This window comes from Rhododendron vialii, chromosome 4a, assembly GCF_030253575.1.
Source record: "Rhododendron vialii isolate Sample 1 chromosome 4a, ASM3025357v1".
Taxonomy (NCBI): Eukaryota; Viridiplantae; Streptophyta; class Magnoliopsida; order Ericales; family Ericaceae; genus Rhododendron; species Rhododendron vialii.
In genome coordinates this window covers 32,067,964-32,086,370 of record NC_080560.1, presented here as the reverse complement: position 1 = coordinate 32,086,370, position 18,407 = coordinate 32,067,964, and the positions used below count along the sequence as shown (strand labels likewise).

The window sequence follows — 18,407 nt, the reverse complement described above, 5'->3', positions numbered from 1 at the left end:
TTAAATGTAAAACATTTTTTCAAAGGCCCCATCAAAAAATCAGTTCGATTTGATACTTATAGATGCTCAATCCAATCATCCAATTTTTAATTTTGATTTCCAGATAATGATTAGTTAGATGATTGAATCAAGCATCTATAGATATTGGATTGAGCTGATTTTTAGCAAGGACCCTTGAAAAAATAATTTACATTTAATAAACACCTCGGATTGTTTGAGTGTGATCTGAGGTGGGCCCCACAAAAAACCTGTGCAGAATATATAACCCTATTTATATGTGTGCTTAGATTTTTCGCAAAAATAATGAGTTTATTGAAATCTAAAAATATGCAATATGGATCTTGTTTGAAAAATCTCATTGAGATCTTTTAAATGATGCAAAAAAATTAAAAAATTATTTTTGTAAGCTCATTATTTTTAAATGAAAATTACAAATAAGTACTTATTTTTTAAAAAGAGGATGGGGCATAGTCATTTGGGCCATCTTCTAATATACTCCATCAAAACAGTTTGAATAACTTTGGACTTGTTCGGTTGAAGGTTTTTGGATTTAGATTTAGATTTGGATTTGAATTTGTAATGATTAGGGTAGGGAGATAGGGTAATGATTAGAGAGAGATAGAGATAAAAATAAAAGTACCGATTAAAGATATGGGTAATGAGTGGATGTTGGAGTAGAGTAATAATTTAAAGTCCAAATCTTCAATCCTCAACCAACAAGCCCTTTGTAGTAGTGTTATCTTTAACATTCCCGAGTCTCAAGCTTTGGCTTTGGGAAAATTACGGCCAATGACGTGTTTTGATAATTAATACCCGTCAATGACATTTTCAACATTAACAAATGTTCTTAGCTTGTCATTGGCAGGTATCAATTATCAAAACACGTCATGGGCCGTCATTTTTCCTTTGACTTTTGATTTTTTAAGTGAGGTTGACGCTAGAACGAGTAGTATGGACAGCGGCCCTCGTTGTTTCTAGCTGTTGTTAAGGATAAAAAAAGAAGAAGAAGAAGAAGAAGAAGCTGTTGGTTAGTATTTTTGCATTCTCCTGTTGGAGGTTTTTGCTAGATTACTTCCACTTTTCATCCGTCATTATCATGTCTTAATTTTTTTCTACTATGTATTCTTGTTGTTCAAAACTTTAGTGTTAATCAAATCATATAAATTTTTGTGTGCTATTATGGTTGGTTCTTATACGATCTTATGTAAGCATTTGATCTCCGCCCTCTATGAATTTATTTTCAATTTTCATAACGAAATAATGACTCAAAATAAATGGTAAAAAAAATGATATGTTTGTGACATATTTTGGTGAAGTGGAAAATCAAAAGATGTTTTAATTAGCGAGTATCTAAAATGGTTATTCATACATGTTTGATACAATAATAAATAGGAAAGGGCAACATGGTAAAAAATTAACCCATCATCCATTGGAAATTTGTAATGATCATACTCCCAAACATCATTTTTGTTGCAAAATGTATTCTGCATATATTTTCTAAACACTCTACAGATTCAAAATATATTCTAATCATAATAAATAAATAACCAAAAATGCAAAAAGTAGGATGTAAAAAGTTAAAAAGTGGGGCTCCCAAACACCCATAAGTTCATAACCCAAACACAAGCACTATCCACATGTCAAAGCCCAACAAAAAGCAGCAAGCTATCCAATCGCATCTCTTTGAATGAACCATATTTCCCATAAGGGCAATGCATGACTAGTGCCTCTTACGTCTCCCTTGATCTTCGATCAACCAATTTTTTCGAATAAAACAAGCCTCAATAAAAGAAACTCCAACGGATCAACTAGCCATGAGATTGAACTCTTGTAAAAACTAGGAAAATATACACTATTTCTATATCTTAGTATATTGTATCTTAGCAATATTCTACAAAGAAAATTCATTTGAGTTCATCCGACAAATGTCCTTTGATGAGTAATAAAAACAAAAAATTAAGAATAATAATAAAATAAGAATTTTAGTAATATTAGATTAGAAAAACAAGCTGAAAATTACTCAAATTTGGTATAAAAAAAATAGCTTATTTACCATGCCGAACGGAAATAAGTCGGAAAAAGCCGAAAAATTCTCTGCTGTAAGGCATGATCGATGGGCTTGGGCTTCGTCTGGGCTCAAAGTTCGTAAGCTTGGTTTGGTCAGAGTCCAACAATATTCACGTTTTGGCCCATTGAGATTTTGGAATAAACAATAAACAACAACGAATTACTATTCATCAAATCATTTCATTCTAGACTAAATAAATAAATAAAGTAAAACTATACCCTTTAGTTTTTTGGGGGGTTCAAAGTTTCAAACAATATCATTATATTGTTTCGACGATAAAAATAAAAACCGTATGCAGGAGCAGATGTGTACCAACAAATATATGTACGTACGATGAGATGCACCGAGCGTTTTACATTATACTTTATTTCCTTCAAACTTTGAAAGTAATTGTGTATGTCTATTTTTGATGAAGTTTATCGGTTTTGAAACCTAACAACTGAGAGTAGAGTATTAAATAAGATCCATAAGAACAATTGAAAATATGTTGAAGGAAAATTTTTGGAAATTTCTCGTTCTCCAAGTTTCACATTATATAATGTTTAAAATCTCCCTAGGCGGGCTTTTGGGATTTTATAGGCCTTGTTTCACTTAGCGGATTTTCGCGATTTATAGATTTCGTCCTTATTCAAAAAAAATTATTTTTAAATTTTGCGTCTAATTTCTGTGGATTATTGATTCATCTTAGTGGGATTTTTGGACTTTATCTTCAATAATTTTCAAAATATTTGGGTAAAAGTTATAATTTTTTAATTTTTTGATTCTTCTCATTGAGACAGACCAATTATCCACAAATATTTGATACAAAACTAACAAATGCGATTTTTTTTTGAATAAAGACAAAAAATCAAAAAAGCCCAAAAAGGTATATGAGCTAAGCCGGTTGCATGGGAGACACAGCCTTGCGAGTGCTGCTATAGGGACTGACGGGTCTGGCACCGAAATCGTATCGACGGTCGCGCCGAGCCATCTTCAGCCACCGGACGGCCAATCCGAGCCGTCCAAAAATTTATAAAAAAAAAAAACCGAGTGGGTCTTAGAGAGAATCAACGGCATCCGAAGTGCATAGGTGCTTGATCCAAACACCTCATTTTTTCAAATATACATGTATATACATATATACACGAAAAATAGGGTATTTGGATCAAGGACCTTACACATATTGGATGTCATTGAGTCCCGCATTGGGCCCCCTCGTTTTTTTTTATAGAATTTTTGGACAGTTCGGATCGGCCGTCCAGTGGCCGGAGACGGTCCGACGCGGCCTTCGGTACGATTTTGCTACCAAACCCGTCGGTCCCTATAGGTTTTCTCCAGCCTTGCTAGAAGTACATACATGTGTGTACATACCTCGAGTACGTACACCTTTGGGACCCATCTCGTGCTCCACAAACATGATCGAATCCGCTCATTTTGTTCAAAATATGTTGTTTAGGTTTTCTGTAAAATATCAGCTCAACCCGATATTGGTATATAAGAGGGTTTACGAAATATCCAACTTACCTTCAGTTTTTAGGCTAAATTCTAAAGGAAAGTTTGAATGTTTAGTAAATGCTTTTACCTATATTGGATTGAACTGATATTTTACAAAGACCCTAAACAATATATTTTGAAGAAAATGAGCGGCTCAGATCATATTTGTGGAACTCGAGACGGGTTCCAAAAGCGTATGTACACGAGTTATGTACGCACATGTCGTACAGATATTCTTTTTGTGGGAGACAAATGTTAAAGCTCACATTAGGAAAAACTTGCGGGGAAGGGCAACTTTGGTCATCCTCAAGGAAGGTCATTGTCGTTAGTCGCAGCTAATTTTCCTTTTTGTCAAACGGAAAACAAAGAGAACAATTTTTTAAATTTTTTTTGCCAAATACTTTACATCAACGGAGGTTAGCAGTGTGTTAGTATGTTAGTCAACAAGAGGTTTAGAGGCTGTCCATAGCTCTAAACCCCAAATTCGCCACCCGTGGGGCTCGAACCTCTGCCTTCACTATGGAGAGAGGGTGAGATAACTAACTTCACTAGGAAGGGTTTTTCTCAAAAGAACAAATTTACCACAAGAGTTTTACATCGTTTGGGATTTATACTGTATCAATTAGCCTTCTTGTTTTTCAAATATATTTAACAATATCAAGGTTAAAAAATTTTACTATATAGGATCATCTTGCTATTAGAGATTTATCGATCTGAAGCCAAACAAAGAAAAGAAGTCATAAAATGAGAAAAAATAAAATGGAGTATTTTCCACAAGTGGAGAGCTCCCGCTAGCGGGTCGATCAGGGACAGAGGTAGATCCATATTGAACCCAGAAGGATCACGTGACCCCCTAAACTTTTCAATTTTGTGATTTTACCCCGATTAGTATATGATATTATTCCATTTAACCCCTAAAAAATTGCACTTGGTGCCCCATTGACATATAAAAATTCTCAAAAAAGTATGAAAATAATCCTTTAATCAATGTGCTTAACTTTCTCTATCAAAAATACCTCTTTGTCTCGATCATGAATCTACGGTCAATCGTTTGATTGTTTGTATTTATTTTTCGAAATCCATTGATTATATGTGTTTTGTGAGATTTCCAACTTTGATTCCTAATTTCATTGCTAGCCATTTCATCTTATGGGGTTTTGATATCTTCAAATTTATGTTGATTGCATGTGAATTTTTGATTTTCAATATTGTCAGAAAAATCATCTCTAAAGCCTCTACAACTTGGACTTAAAATAGTTCCATGCTTGATTAATTGGGAGAAAATAAAAAAATTTCAAACTTGTGATTTAGAGTGCCACTCTTGTCTTTAATTCCTGAATCCGCCACTAGAGAGTGAGGTCCATTATGTGTTAGCTACCTCTAGAATAGCCAGACATTGATAAATTTTAGCGGGAAATGATGGGCCGGTCCCGTTTTTTCCATCCTCTCCCGTGCCAGGAATGCCATGTCATAGCATCCCATGCTAGGACTTTTTTTTTAAGGTTCTTTTACTATTCAACCCTCGCTTTAGACGCATAACATATAAAACATGTGAATAATGTTGATTGATGCTAATGTGGCATATTTAGTTACTTTTTGCATTTCAAATTTTAAAATTGAATATCTCTTACTATATAAATCTGTTTTTCGTGAAATTTATATTTTTGGAACCTACTTAATGAGATCTATCAAATAAGATTCATATTGAATATAAAATTATGTGCAAAAAAAAATTAATTTTTGAGCGTGCGAATTCTTCATTTGAGAGTTGTGAATTCTGCATTTTAATGGGTGTGAATTACTTTATTTTGGAAGGTGTGAATTCTGCATTTGAAGGGTGTGAATTCTTTCATTTTGAAATGTGAATTTTGTATTTTGGGGAGTGAAATGTGTAGAGAATGTGTGAATTTTGCATTTTCAAACTCAAAATTTAACAAATTTATAAAATTCACAAATTTGAAAAAAAATAGAATTCACACTCACAAACAATTCATACTTAGAGCATCCACAATGTAATAATCAAAATAAAAAGATTACTAAAGTTAGCAATATGTGCTTAAAAAATTACTCACATTATAATAATCAAAATTAGCAACCTCCTAACTAATAATCAAATTTGGGTATTTGAATAATCAAAAGTAATAATGTGGGACTTCACATTGCTAACTTTAGAAATAATATAAATGAATAATCAAAAGCTGACGTGACAAGTTTTGATTATTCACTTTTGATTACATTGCGGATGCTCTTAGGGTTCATCCATATATTTTTAGTTTTTTAGTTTTTTTTTTTCAAAATTCTTAGAGTTGGGGCTTAGAGTTTAGGGTTTAGAGTTGGCATTTTGCGAACCCTAAACCCTTAAGCCCACAACGATAAGCAATTGTGCGTAACATCCGGTTCACCCCCTAGGGTTCATCCATCTATTTTTAGTTTTTTAGTTCTTTTCAATATTCTTAGAGTTCCTATTTGACGGAATTCACATGCTCTGTTTGACAAAATTTGTAGAGACACGTATTTTCAGAAAATATGTAAAGGTTTTATAAATATCGAAATTGGGGATAATACGAAAAGGGTGAGATTATTTGATTTGGGGTTTAAGTGATTAAATGAAAACTAGAGGGAGTGTATGTGTTATTTGCCCTTTTGCTAGTATATGTAGTGGTGTGTTTGAGTAGGAGATAAGATTCTCTCTCTCTCTCTCTCTCTCTCTCTCTCTCTCTCTCTCTCCCGTATCTCCCTCTCTCTATTGCTCTCTTACTTGAAACTCCATCATATACTTCAAAAACCTAAAGGATCCATCTTGTTTTCACCTCTAGAACGCAACCCCGGGCTCATATCGCGTTGGGTGAAGCTCGAAGAGGAGATCTCGGTTGATTTCAAGGAGCTCGGAGCTAGGGCTTGCTCAAATCTCTTGGGTTTCGACATTTGACTCGAGGTAGGGACATCTTTACCTCTTCTATGTGTATATATGTTGTTTTGATGCATGGGTCGTGCTTGGATCGTCCCTCTTTGTTGCTTTAAAAGTCTGTCAAAACTGCAGAAAATCCCTTCCGAACCGCGTGGTATCGATACCCAAACATGGGGTATTGATACCCCTTCCTTTTCTGGAAAATTTCAGCCAGTTATTGATACCCAAACAAGGGCTCATCTTCTAATTTTCAGCTCAATTTCAAACGGCCATAACTTTCTCGTTCGACATCCGATTTTTGCAAACTTTATACCGACTCAAAGGTCTTGAAGTTAGCTTTCCATTGCTACTGAAATCACCATAAGACTCTGAGTACAAAAAAAATTATGACTATTAGAGTGGAGGTGTGTCGATCTACCAACATCCGTTTGTTACTCCTAAGATTTTCGTTCTATCGTTATGACTTCCTATGATTAGTGGATGTTATTTTTGACCTGTTGGCCCTCCGTTAGTGAGAATTGAATGATATTTTACTTGATTAAAATTTCAATGAGATGTAATTTGTGATTGATTGACTAATTATGAATGTTTGTGGCATATATGTGATATAGTCGGCATGTCATAACATATTTCATGTATGATTATGGTCTTGGGAAGGTCATAGCTTGTATATCGAGTAAGGAAATAGTTGTTTGTGTCGGGATTTGATTTAGGAAGTCTCGTAACGCAAGGGGTGGTAATACGACGACTAAGACAGTCCCGTAACGCAAAAGGTGGTAATACGGTGACCCGAGTTGTTAGGGATCATAATGATGCAAGGGGTGGTAATACGGTAATCCTCATCGTGTTATACGGTAATGCAAGGGGTGGAAATACCGATGGAGATGATTGGCGATAGTGAGTCCTGTCGAGGTTACTTGAGTTGTTTAACATCATGTGAACTAGTGGTACATTGAACTATAGGCATGCGTTAGGATGATCATATTGAATGTTGGAATGCCCTTGAATCAATTGTTATCTATCAATTGAGCTGTACTCCTTGTCTTCATTTCACCTGCAAATTTTATCATATTTACTTATAGAATCGGTACAGATTTTTCTACTCGGCTAGTGTAGCTCAACCTAATCTTTCTTTTCAGGTCCAAACGTTGGACGGTAGATTGCATATGATGACTGCTTGAAATGAACGACTTTTGAAAGCCAACCTCATGTTGTTACTTGATCATCTTTTGTAATGGACTTTCTTTTGATAAAGATGAGTTTGTAACTATTCATTTTAGAAATTCTTTTTGACTAAAGTGTTTGTAACTTAAAGGTTAGTCCGTACAAATACTTAAGTTTTATTTGGGGCCGGAGTGCCTAAGTTGTATAACTTTAATCTTGGGGACTAATTTGTAATTTGAATAGATGGGGACTTCTTTGGGGTAATATATCTATGATAAGCAAAACTTCTTATTAAAATGTATTATTTAATTATGTTAAAAATCGAGGGCGTGACAAAATTCACATGTCATATTTGAAAGAATTCACACCTCCTAAAAACAGGATTCACCCACCTTATTTGATAGAATTCACATGCCCTACATGATAAAATTCACACCCAAAAAAAACAGAATTCACCCCTATTAATTTGAAAGAATTCACATACCCTATTTGACAAAATTCACAAGCCATATTTGACAGAATTCACACCCCTTAAAAATAAAATTCACCCAACAAAACAAAGAATTTACATCCCTATTAAGGGTGTGAATTGTGTTCAACAGGACGTGAATTCTGCATTTGAAGGACGTGAATTCTTTCACCTTGGGGTGTGAATTGTGCATTTAAAGGAGTGATTTGTGATGTGTGAATTCTTTTGAGGGATGTGAATTTTTTCATTTTAGAGGGTTTGAATTGTTCTGAATTGGTGTGAATTTTTAATTAAGAAGTGTAAAATAACTTTTTTTACGTGTACATAATTTCATATTCAAAATGGATCTTATTTGAAAGATCTCATCAAGTAGGTTTTAAAATATTTTTTTTATGAATTTTTGATACGTACAACAAAAATTATAATTGTTTAAAGTTTAACAATATATGAGATTTATATATAATTATGTATGTATATGTATGAATAAGAACGTGTACGTAAACATGTGACGATTCTAGAGAGAGATAGAAAAAGTTATGATTAGAAATATTATTTGGTAGTTTTCCAAACAATGCTTCATTACTCATCAGGTGCCAAATGTCAATTTGTTTCTCAAACCACTAACAAATGGTAATAGATCCCGCAATACTAACCAATGATCACGGGTTGAAATGCTACAATGTGATGTTTCGTCCGTATGGGATAATGTTTTTCTAAATCTTAAATCCAAAAAAGTGGTCAAAAAGGTGTTGGCGGAGTATTTTCGTGAAAGCAGTCCTTATCCGGGATGAGGTTGACACAGAGTGTCCTTATGCCGGCTGGCGTGGACAAATTTGGGGCGGCTTGTATGAAGCCCTATTTTTAAGGAATCGTAATTGCTAAAGTCATTTGACTAACCTTGTGGTGCAGATTTTTTTGAGCTTAATATTCCTAACATTTCCTAGTCTCAGACTCTGACTTTTGTTTTTGCCCAGTGAAGTCGACTTTGATAATTAGAACAAGTTGTACGGACAACCGACCTCGTACTTTAATTTGTTTTTTTGGGTTGCAAAGCTAGACTTTAGATATTGCGTCAAAGAATGAGGAAAGAATATAGTATCCAATTGGAAGCCCAAAAATGTCACATTAGAAATGCACATCACTTTCGACCTCTACGTTCAATTTCCTTTGATTAGAAATCCGTGCATTGAAGAAACCTGTCACATTAGATACCCTTCTACATTTATCAAATTTAATTATTAATTGTGATGAGAATCTTAAGAATCTACATTTAAAAAAAAAAAAAACGTTCATAATGGACATTACAAAATTATTCATGACAATCCATATATATGAGGTCATGGGAAAGATATATATTGGCCGTGTTTGCGATAATTGTGAATAAAGATTTTAAATTTTGGATTTTAGCTAGCAGGAGTTTTGAGAAACTTGTTTGTTACAGTTATGAGATTATGAGAATTTCATTCTTTTTTTTTTTTTGAGAATTTGTGTTGCAATATTCAAAAGCTACATAAACGTCCCTGCTTTGACAATGGTGAGAATTTTCAGGTTCTCAGAATCTGTAAATTCTAGAAATCGGTTATATGTAGAATTTTTGACAAATATTTTAAACTGATTTTTTGAAGCTAGAATCAAAAATTTATCAAAATAATTTTTCGCAAACACTCAACACATTGTTAATTTCAACTTAGACCATCATATCCACCGTGTTTCATTCCTTTTTCACAAGGAAAGAGAATAATAACAAGTGTTATTACACTTTCTACATTCTCCATTTTCTTGAAAAAAACAAGAAACTTAAAAAAATTACCTGATCAGCCACTAATATTCATCTCCCGTCTCAGTTGTTATTACCACTTAACAAAAAAAAAAAAGTTTTCAATCTTTCCCTCACGTTTAAGCTTTCTCTCCTAATAATTTTTCACATTCACTGTTGAATTATAAATCCATGCGAGATAAACACCACCGAAATGTAACATTAGTTTTGTCGTACTTCCGTGCATAGCATGGTCACTGCGCGTGCTAAAATCACAAACAAATTTGTTAGTAATTGTGTCGATCGGTTGATGTAGGGCAGCTGCAATATATTGGTGCAACACTAGGCCAATGCTCTCCCGAACGTACGTCTAAGGCCCAAGGGAACCTTCACCAAAACTTTCGGTGCCATAAGAGCCAGCTACCTACCTACTGGTTAGGTGGCAAAAGGTGTAATCTTTTATGGACGTGACTACTTCAATTTCCATGCAGCTTTGAGGTGCTTCTGTCAAATAAAATTTAGAAAAACAGAAGTTGAAGATGACAATTTACAACTACCGCTAGACTTTTGCATTTCTTGCATTGGTTGATATATAATTATATATAGTCGTCGGAGAAAAGTAAACCATGAGGCAAAGTAGGCGGTTGCATTAATTTAATCATGAAAATCTATCCAAAAAGTTTCCGGAGTCAATACCAAAAAGACTTTTGAGATCGATGTCCTTAATTAATAATTATTGTGGACTTCGCTACCACTAAACCAGGAATAATTACGAATATCCTTTCTAATTCCTGGTTTAGTTTGGGGTTGGACAGTGGATGATGGCGGTGGCGATAGGGTTTGACAGTGGAGGGCGTTTGGGGCGACTGGTTTTGGATGTTGGCGGTGTCGCTCTTGTTTTTCGCTGCCCTGCTTCTGCTCATCCTGCTTGGTCACCTGGCGGGAGAGAGTCGTGTTGTCGACATGTTGTTGTCGAGTCATTAAATAGACTACAACTTGGGCAAGACCAATAAGATGGCGGTCTGAAATAGTATGTCATTCCGGAGCTTAATTTTTTTTCATTGTGCATTTTTAGTTGTGAATTGTGGATTTTTAGATGTGAATAAATTTTATCAATCGCAGTGTAAAACTCCACTTTTCCACCACCGCCTGTTATGGGCCTCACCGAGTGTTTATTGTTGTGATATGAACCGTTCATATTTTAAGGCACACAATATAGTATTACCATGCAAAAAATCAACTTGATCGAAAGTGGATAGGTATATCAAAATTTTAATTTTAATTTATAAAATGGACAATTTGATTTCTATCAATAATAATAAAGATAAACTATACATTTTACAAAGCAAAATTCAATTTTTGATACTCCTATCGATGTCCGATCAAATTTATTTTTTGCATGGATACACTACTATGTGAGGGTCTACAAGATGAACGGTTCAGATCAACAATAAAATGAGTATTCATGGATCAAATAAATTTGACATTGTAAACTGGAAGACTTTTTTTTGGGGGGTCAAACGGAAATATAACTGGAAGGCTTTTTCTTGCATGTCCAGTTACGGAAAAACAGAAGTTTAATCTGTACAGAATTGATTTTATTCTGTCAATTATTTTTGAAGGGCCATCCAATTCCTCCCATTTTACAATAGTTCAGTCCTCCCTCCCCCGAAAAAAAGAAAATCAAAAAGCTTGATTACCTAAATTTACAACCAAAGGAAATTATTTCCGTCTTCGATTAATCCAAAAAAGTAGTCCTCGTTCGGAGAAGAAAAAACTATCCGCTTCGGATTGCACGCAGATGTCTGCTTTAACTGACTCTTCGGTACTTTCGTGACTCTGCGTGACTCTTTTTCCGGTGATATTACAGTCATGGATTTAAGAGCAACTGACTGCCTCAGTAAAAGATTCATTAGCATCATCAACTGATCATCCTCTTCATTTGTAAAACCTTCCAATTGAATGAGTTTCAGATGTTGAAGTTGACAAGCATGCGACGTCACTGTTTCGTAGTCCATCCACAAGTGAGGCTCGTGCCAGTATTGGTGGAAATATGGGCAGGGGATGGAGCTCAAATTTTGATCAATCTGCACGTACATTATTCCAATGGGTTAACAAGAAGAGACAAAATGGGGAGAAAATGAAGTGGAAGAAAGGTAATGAGAAGAAAATTTATTTTCCTTCAAAATAAGGTATATGCGAAAAGAGGAATAAATTTCATGAAATATAGATGACCACTTTCTTAGAAAACAAAAGCTAATACATGCATTTATTAGTTTTATTGGTTTTTTATTTCATTTTTTAGGGCCTTGTTCCGACACACACACACACACATATTTTGTGTTTGTTAGTTTTGCGTCAAATTTTTGTGAATTATTATTTCGTCTTGACGAAATGATCGAATCAAAAAATTAAAAAATTATAACTTTTACCCTAATATTTTTCAAAATATCCAATATAAAATCCAAAAAATTGTTTATTAACCGGTTTTGGTTATGTATCACTTTTAGGCTCCGTGTGTTTCGATGTAAACTTCAAACTTTTATTTTTCGGTATTTGGTTAGTACTTGAAAAATATTTTCAAAAATCAACAAAATAGTGGAGAGAGAGAGAGAGAGAGAGAGAGAGAGAGAGAGAGAGAGAGAGAGAGAGAGAGAGAGAGAGAGAGGGGTCTGTGAATAAGGGAATTGAATGTTGGTTAAAACTGACGATCGAGAAAACTGAGCAGTGAGAATTGCAGTAGAAGACAATAGGTTCATTGCAGAAAATAACTTAAGGAAGATTTAAGGGCAAATTATTTTCATTCAATTAATGAAAAATGTTTTACATATAAAATATTTTCCTCATTTTTTAAACAATCAAATACCGAAAAATAGGTAAAATATTTCTACCGGAAAATATAGAAATATTTTAAGCCCAAACAAACAAAGCCTTAGTTCCTACTAATATTCTCTCACCTTGACGAACAATTTTTCCAAGTAAGGTAACATGTGCAAGAAGCAAGCCAATGAATCCCTCTTTGTCTGGTTCATCAAAGCATCAAACCAGCTTAATTCCTTCAACTTGTTGAATCTGAACTGAAGCCTTCCGAAAACCACCCCTGCTGCACACAACCACTTTTTCAAGTGGAAAAAAGAAGTTCAAGTTAGATACTAGAAATTCCAATAAAGTGGGGAAACCAGGGAGTCTCAAACTGCTCGTTATAAAATGAAATATAGATTTTCCCATTATAGTTGTTATCTGAAAACTGCTACTACAAAATTAGTTTTTGCAATTTAGTTTCTAAGCTTGTCAATACTTCAATAGAGAGATTTCTAATCTTGTGTTTACAAACAAAACACCAAAAGGATGAAAGGAAACAAAAGATTGGAAAAATACCTCAAGAAGCCACCCACTAATCTTCAAACTCTCAACATCCTTGAGAGAGGAAAGAAGATTCAAAACATCCTCACAATCAAATTCACTTCTGTCAAAACCTTCTCTCAAATCAAGCACCACATCAACCAAATTCAGACATCCATTTATCTGAATCAGAGGAAGTGCTCCTCTGTACCACAACGACTTCAAATTCGGTGCAGAAATCGCGATACTTTCCAAGTCTTCACAACCCACCACTTCAAAACTCTTGAGAGAGGCACTTGCTTTGATATCGATGCTCTGAATCCCACTGCATTTCTCAAGCTTCAAGCTTTCGAGAAACCGGCAGCTGGAAAACAGAGTCGAAACCAAGTCCCCGGCAATTTTGTTGACAGAAACCAGATGCAGAGTCTTTATCGAAGACAGATTGGAGATTCGAGGAGTCGGGTCGTAAACCAAGTTGAAATTACGCTGAATTTCATTTTCTTTTGCAAGGAAATCAAGATGCAGCTCTTCTCCTCGTCCTCCTCCTCCTCCTCCCTTGGCAGCTGAGAAAAACAGAGGTTTCTGTGTCTTCTCCGTTTGGAGAGAAAATCTCCAAAGCTCTGGAGAACTGGAGGATTTCGAGAGCAAACCCACGAATTGATTTATCTTCTTGCTTGCTTCATCGTCGGTATCACCGGTAATTTGATTCGGGTCGGAGTCGAATTCGACTTGGAATGGAGTCCAGAGGGTTTTCCATGAGGTGGAGAGAGTGCTGGTTCTTACAGCCTCTTTCAATGGGATTAATGAAACGATTTGGCGAAGGATTTCAGGGGGTAAGTTGCGCATTGTCGTTTCAATCCTCTCCTCCTCCATGGATTCTGTGGTGTTCAAAAGTTTAGAGTGATATGAAAAATGATTGAGAAATGAAAAGTAGCCCTTTGGTTTTTTTTGGAACTGAAAAGTGGTACTTGGTTGTGATCTCTTCATCCTTACATAGCTATATATACACAGTTACCAGTGGGAGATAGCTATTTTAAATTCTACACGGCGGAGCCGTGTAGATTGGTTTGTGCGGCAAAAGAATTTGTAGATGACCCGTCACCTCAGGGCTAATAAAAAAATAGAATTTTCGCACCGATTCAAACGGATTAATAATTGGAGTACTTAATTTTTTTACCGTAATTTTTAATATATAAACCGAATTATAGGTCTTAAATGAAAAATGTTTCTTAAGTGTTTCAATTTTCAATCAGTTTGAATCGGTGTGAAGATCTTATTTTTTTAATCATTTTATCATAAATGGTCATAATATGTTTTTGTCGCTAAGGATCTCTTAATTAACTTTATGCTATTTATTTGGGACTCTGTATAGTTGAAAATTAATTATGAGGGCCCTAGGGACAATAATAAAATGACTATAATAATAAATAAATAAAAAGATTTTTGCACCAATTCAAACGGATTAAAAATTGGAGCACTTAATTTTTTTACCATAATTTTTAATATATAATCGGTCCAAAACAATTAAGTGTTCCAGTTTTTAATCCGTTTAAATTGGTACGAAAATCTTTTTTTTCTAATCATTTTATCCTAGAGGGTCATAATTTATTTGTCTCTAGAGCCCTCATAATTAAGTTTATGTTCATTATTTGGGACCTTGTAGATCAGAAACTTAATTATGAGAGCCCTAAGAATAAAAAAAAATTATGACATTTTAGGTTAAAATGATCAGAAAAATGAAATTTTCCCACCGGTTCAAATGGTTTAAAAATTAGAATATTTAATTTTTTTGGACTGTTTATATATTAAAATATATGGGGAGAAAATTAAGTGCTCCAATTTTCAATCCGTTTGAACCGGTGAGAAAATCTTATTTTTCTGATCATTTTATCATAATGGGTCATACTTTATTTTTATCTCTAAAGCTCTCATAATTAAGTTTTTGCTCTATAGGATCCTAAGACGAAGAGGATATGAACGAGGAAAACTATTGTTTTAAGTTGAAATTGGCCATTAGGTGACGTGTCATCTACAAATTCATTTGCCTCACAACCAATCTACATGACGGGGCTGTGTAGAATTTAAACTCATTTCACAAACTTGATAATGATCTAGCACTTCATATTCATATTGAAGTTGCATCTCTGCTGAAGTTAGTTGATGCGATCCTTACTTTGTTTAAATTATTTATTATATTTAAAAAATAAAAATTTCATTACGTATACAAATCAGGGATTGCTGAAAGCACGAAGTAACGCGCTTCGAACACAAGTTAAATGAATTATCTCTCTCTATTGTTGACCACCCGCCACCTAGTTGACTTATTCTAGAATTGTTTTCAAATAAGCTTTAAACAGACTCCATTAATCAACTACATTAAGTAATTATGGCACACATCAAGTCAATGCACCTAAAAAAATGTTGAAAATACTGTAGCACATTTGTTCTACTCCGTAATACCTTAGAAATGCCTAAAGCATAAATTAGGCCCCGTTTCCACTAAAAAAATTAACGGATTTTATCTTCTCGTTTCCACTAACAAAAAAGTTTCAGCATTTTACCATCTCATTTCTACTAACAAAAAAGTTTTTACCAACAACTTTTTCACTCAAATACCCATCAACAATTTATTCACTATCGGAAACTACTTAACATTTCCCAACAACTTATTAACTCTTATTCACTACCGGAAACACATTACAACTTTTCAACTACAAATAAAAAAAATTTCACTCCCAAAAACACCCCCTTAATCACACATGGAAATACTAACAGATAAAATCAAACAAAAGATGAACACATGGAGATGAGTAGGGAGGACCATTTCGGTCTATCCGACCCTACCCAGTCTGATCCCCATTGTGAATGGGTAGGGGATTCAAGGATTTTTTTTTTGGAGATTGGGTAAGATTCATGGAAATTTTTTTTTTTTTTTAAATTCAAAGAATGGGTAAAGGGTAAATATGTGTCTATCCCCACCCCAAGCCCCACCCGATCCCCGCCCTGTCACATCAGAAACCCCCTCATATGTATATATGATGTATGTATGCTTATATGTATATCCGTGTATATCAGTATATTAGTTTTCGACTTTTAGGCTAGGGTTTCACTTTCCCATATCATATTTCTCATTTAAGAGACTTCATGAGTTGATGTAATTTCAAGTTTGTTTTGCTCATTAATTTTAATTCTGTTGATTGAGTATTGTGTGCCAAACTATATATAAGGCTTCAAGTACTTGATGTAATTATAAGTTTGTTTGGCTTATGTGTTGGCTTTAGTCTACAATAAACTAATGCTTATTAATGAATGTTTTGTTTCTTGTTCCATATAAATGAAGCTATTTTAGTTTTTTTTTTTTTTTTTTTTGAGGTTTGGATTCTCGATTAAGTGGTTTCTCCTCAACCAAATTCTAGAACTTTCCGTACCTTTTATAGTATATTAGAAACTCAGAGCTATCCGAAAGAGTTCTAGAATACTCTACCATATTCTAGGATATTCCAAATTACTCTAGAATAATGTTGAATTCTATGAAACCTTCTAGAGATATGGAGAGAAGGTCTTGATTCTCAATAAGATCGACATCTGATTAGGGAGATAATCTAGAAACCATAAGCTTAAGTGAAACTCGATCCTATAAGATTTTATTCTTGGCTGAGCAAATTTTATTCTTGGCCGAGCAAAAAAAATAGATTTTTTCCCCTTAAAATACATCCCAAGCCAAGTGGCTTTTCAAGTCAAAGTAATTGAGTAATAGGGTTAGGACTAATTCGTACTATATGAAATGGGTTGACAATACGAAAACATAATTAAAAGGGGTTCGAATTTGAATTAATTGACTTTCTTAGGGTGAAAACAATTCAATACGAATTTGAATTAATTGCCTATCTTAGGGTGAAAACAATTCAATAATAAGAGAAAGTATGTCATTTGTCGTCACAAAAGGAGCCAAACACGGTCTACCCCACCAATTGGCTTTTTAATACCATATTCCTTTATATCAAATACTATATGGTTAGGTTGGTAGCTTTTGCAAGCAGTTGATATTTTAAACTATGCTGTAGAATAAAATTAGGTTGAAGATAAGAGCAAATAGTTTCCATCTTATCCAAGAATAAGAGAACAAAAAAGAAAAAACACAAAAGGTGTAGGGGATAGAAAAAAAAGCTAATTGGATAGTATTTAATTAGACTCTCTTCACGGGATTACTAAACTAACTCATTAGAGTAAAACCCTTCACTTGAAAAAGCCTTGCTTTGGCAACTACAACTACTCTAATCCCACATTCTATTGGCATTCGAGTCACATTAACTGCTCCACCACCACTATCCCCACATATGTACTCAAAACAGGGTTTACTCATTTCCCTCACATGCTTAACAACAAAAATAGAAGCTATGTAATCTCTTAAAACTGGAGTATGTATGATCCATATAGTCTCTCTATCTGAGTTCGGCGATTAGGGTTTTCTTGGGGGAGAGGCGGTGCCCCCCTCCTTCCTCTCCTCCTCCTCCTCCTCCTCTCCTCTCTCTCTCTCTCTCTCTCTCTCTCTCTCTCTCTCTCTCTCTCTCCTTCGGATCCCTCTCCCTCTCTAAACTCGGTGCGCTTTGATGTCGACGGAGCCGATCATTGGCGAGCAGTCTGCCTGCGTGCACTTCTTCTCGATCTTCTTCACCACATGCAGCTCAATCGAAGTTATCAAGCCATCCCCGTCCTTATCGTTTCGGGCATTGCATAGATCGAGTCCAAACGAGGTCGTAATTCTTGGGTCAGAGGTCGTAACATTTGGTGTTGCTGGATGGTGGTGTGTGGCTGTTGTGGTAGTCGGGAATCAGATCCGTGGTCTTTGCAGCTCGCTGCCCTTGTGCCAGTGGTTGCGGCGGCAGTGATGGTTGCGGTCTTGGTCAGTGGTTTGAACAGCTGAATTTAGGTGTGTGGGTCAGTTGTTTCTTATAGATTTTTTTTGGATTGTTGCTTTTTTAGGGTCTGTTGTTCTCATTCCTTGTGGGTGTTTTTCTCACCCCTTGTAGGTGTTGTCGTTTTTTCTTATCTGATGAACTCGATGTGAGTTTTGTGAGATGTGTGGTAACTTTGTGGCTCAGTACGTGGCTAAGAGTTATGTGTGAGAGAGTAGTTTCTATAAGTGGAGTTGATCTAGCACTATCTGAAGCTTGTCTTGAGTTGCTCGAGTACTTTTTTTGAAAAACGTTTCTATACTTTCACACCC

At 34.9% G+C, this 18,407-nt stretch overlaps 1 protein-coding gene across 2 annotated transcripts; it reads right to left on the bottom strand.

The window, feature by feature from the left end:
* Positions 1-11,276: 11,276 nt before the first annotated feature.
* On the bottom strand, positions 11,277-14,184 carry LOC131322826 (F-box protein At2g39490-like). 2 transcript variants are annotated; one of them, XM_058354336.1, is made up of 4 exons: positions 14,144-14,163; positions 13,217-14,112; positions 12,796-12,954; positions 11,277-11,925 (listed from the first exon to the last, which is right to left on the bottom strand). In XM_058354336.1, exons 2-4 carry the CDS (start codon positions 14,051-14,053, stop codon positions 11,545-11,547), a joined length of 1,377 nt encoding a protein of 458 aa, XP_058210319.1. In that variant the 5' UTR covers positions 14,054-14,112; positions 14,144-14,163; the 3' UTR covers positions 11,277-11,544. The 2 variants fall into 2 exon arrangements, with proteins under 2 accessions (XP_058210319.1, XP_058210318.1); XM_058354335.1 differs by having other exon boundaries at positions 13,217-14,184.
* Positions 14,185-18,407: the final 4,223 nt, after the last annotated feature.

What these genes read in the sequence shown, in the direction of transcription:
- LOC131322826 (XM_058354335.1), bottom strand. Translation starts at nt 14,167, where the DNA reads ATGAAGAGATCACAACCAAGTACCACTTTTCAGTTCCAAAAAAAACCA. An exon ending in TTAGTGGGTGGCTTCTTGAG is followed by an intron (nt 12,955 to 13,216) that starts GTATTTTTCCAA and finishes CACTTGAAAAAG; the next exon opens with TGGTTGTGTGCAGCAGGGGT. An exon ending in TGGAAAAATTGTTCGTCAAG is followed by an intron (nt 11,926 to 12,795) that starts GTGAGAGAATAT and finishes ATGTACGTGCAG; the next exon opens with ATTGATCAAAATTTGAGCTC.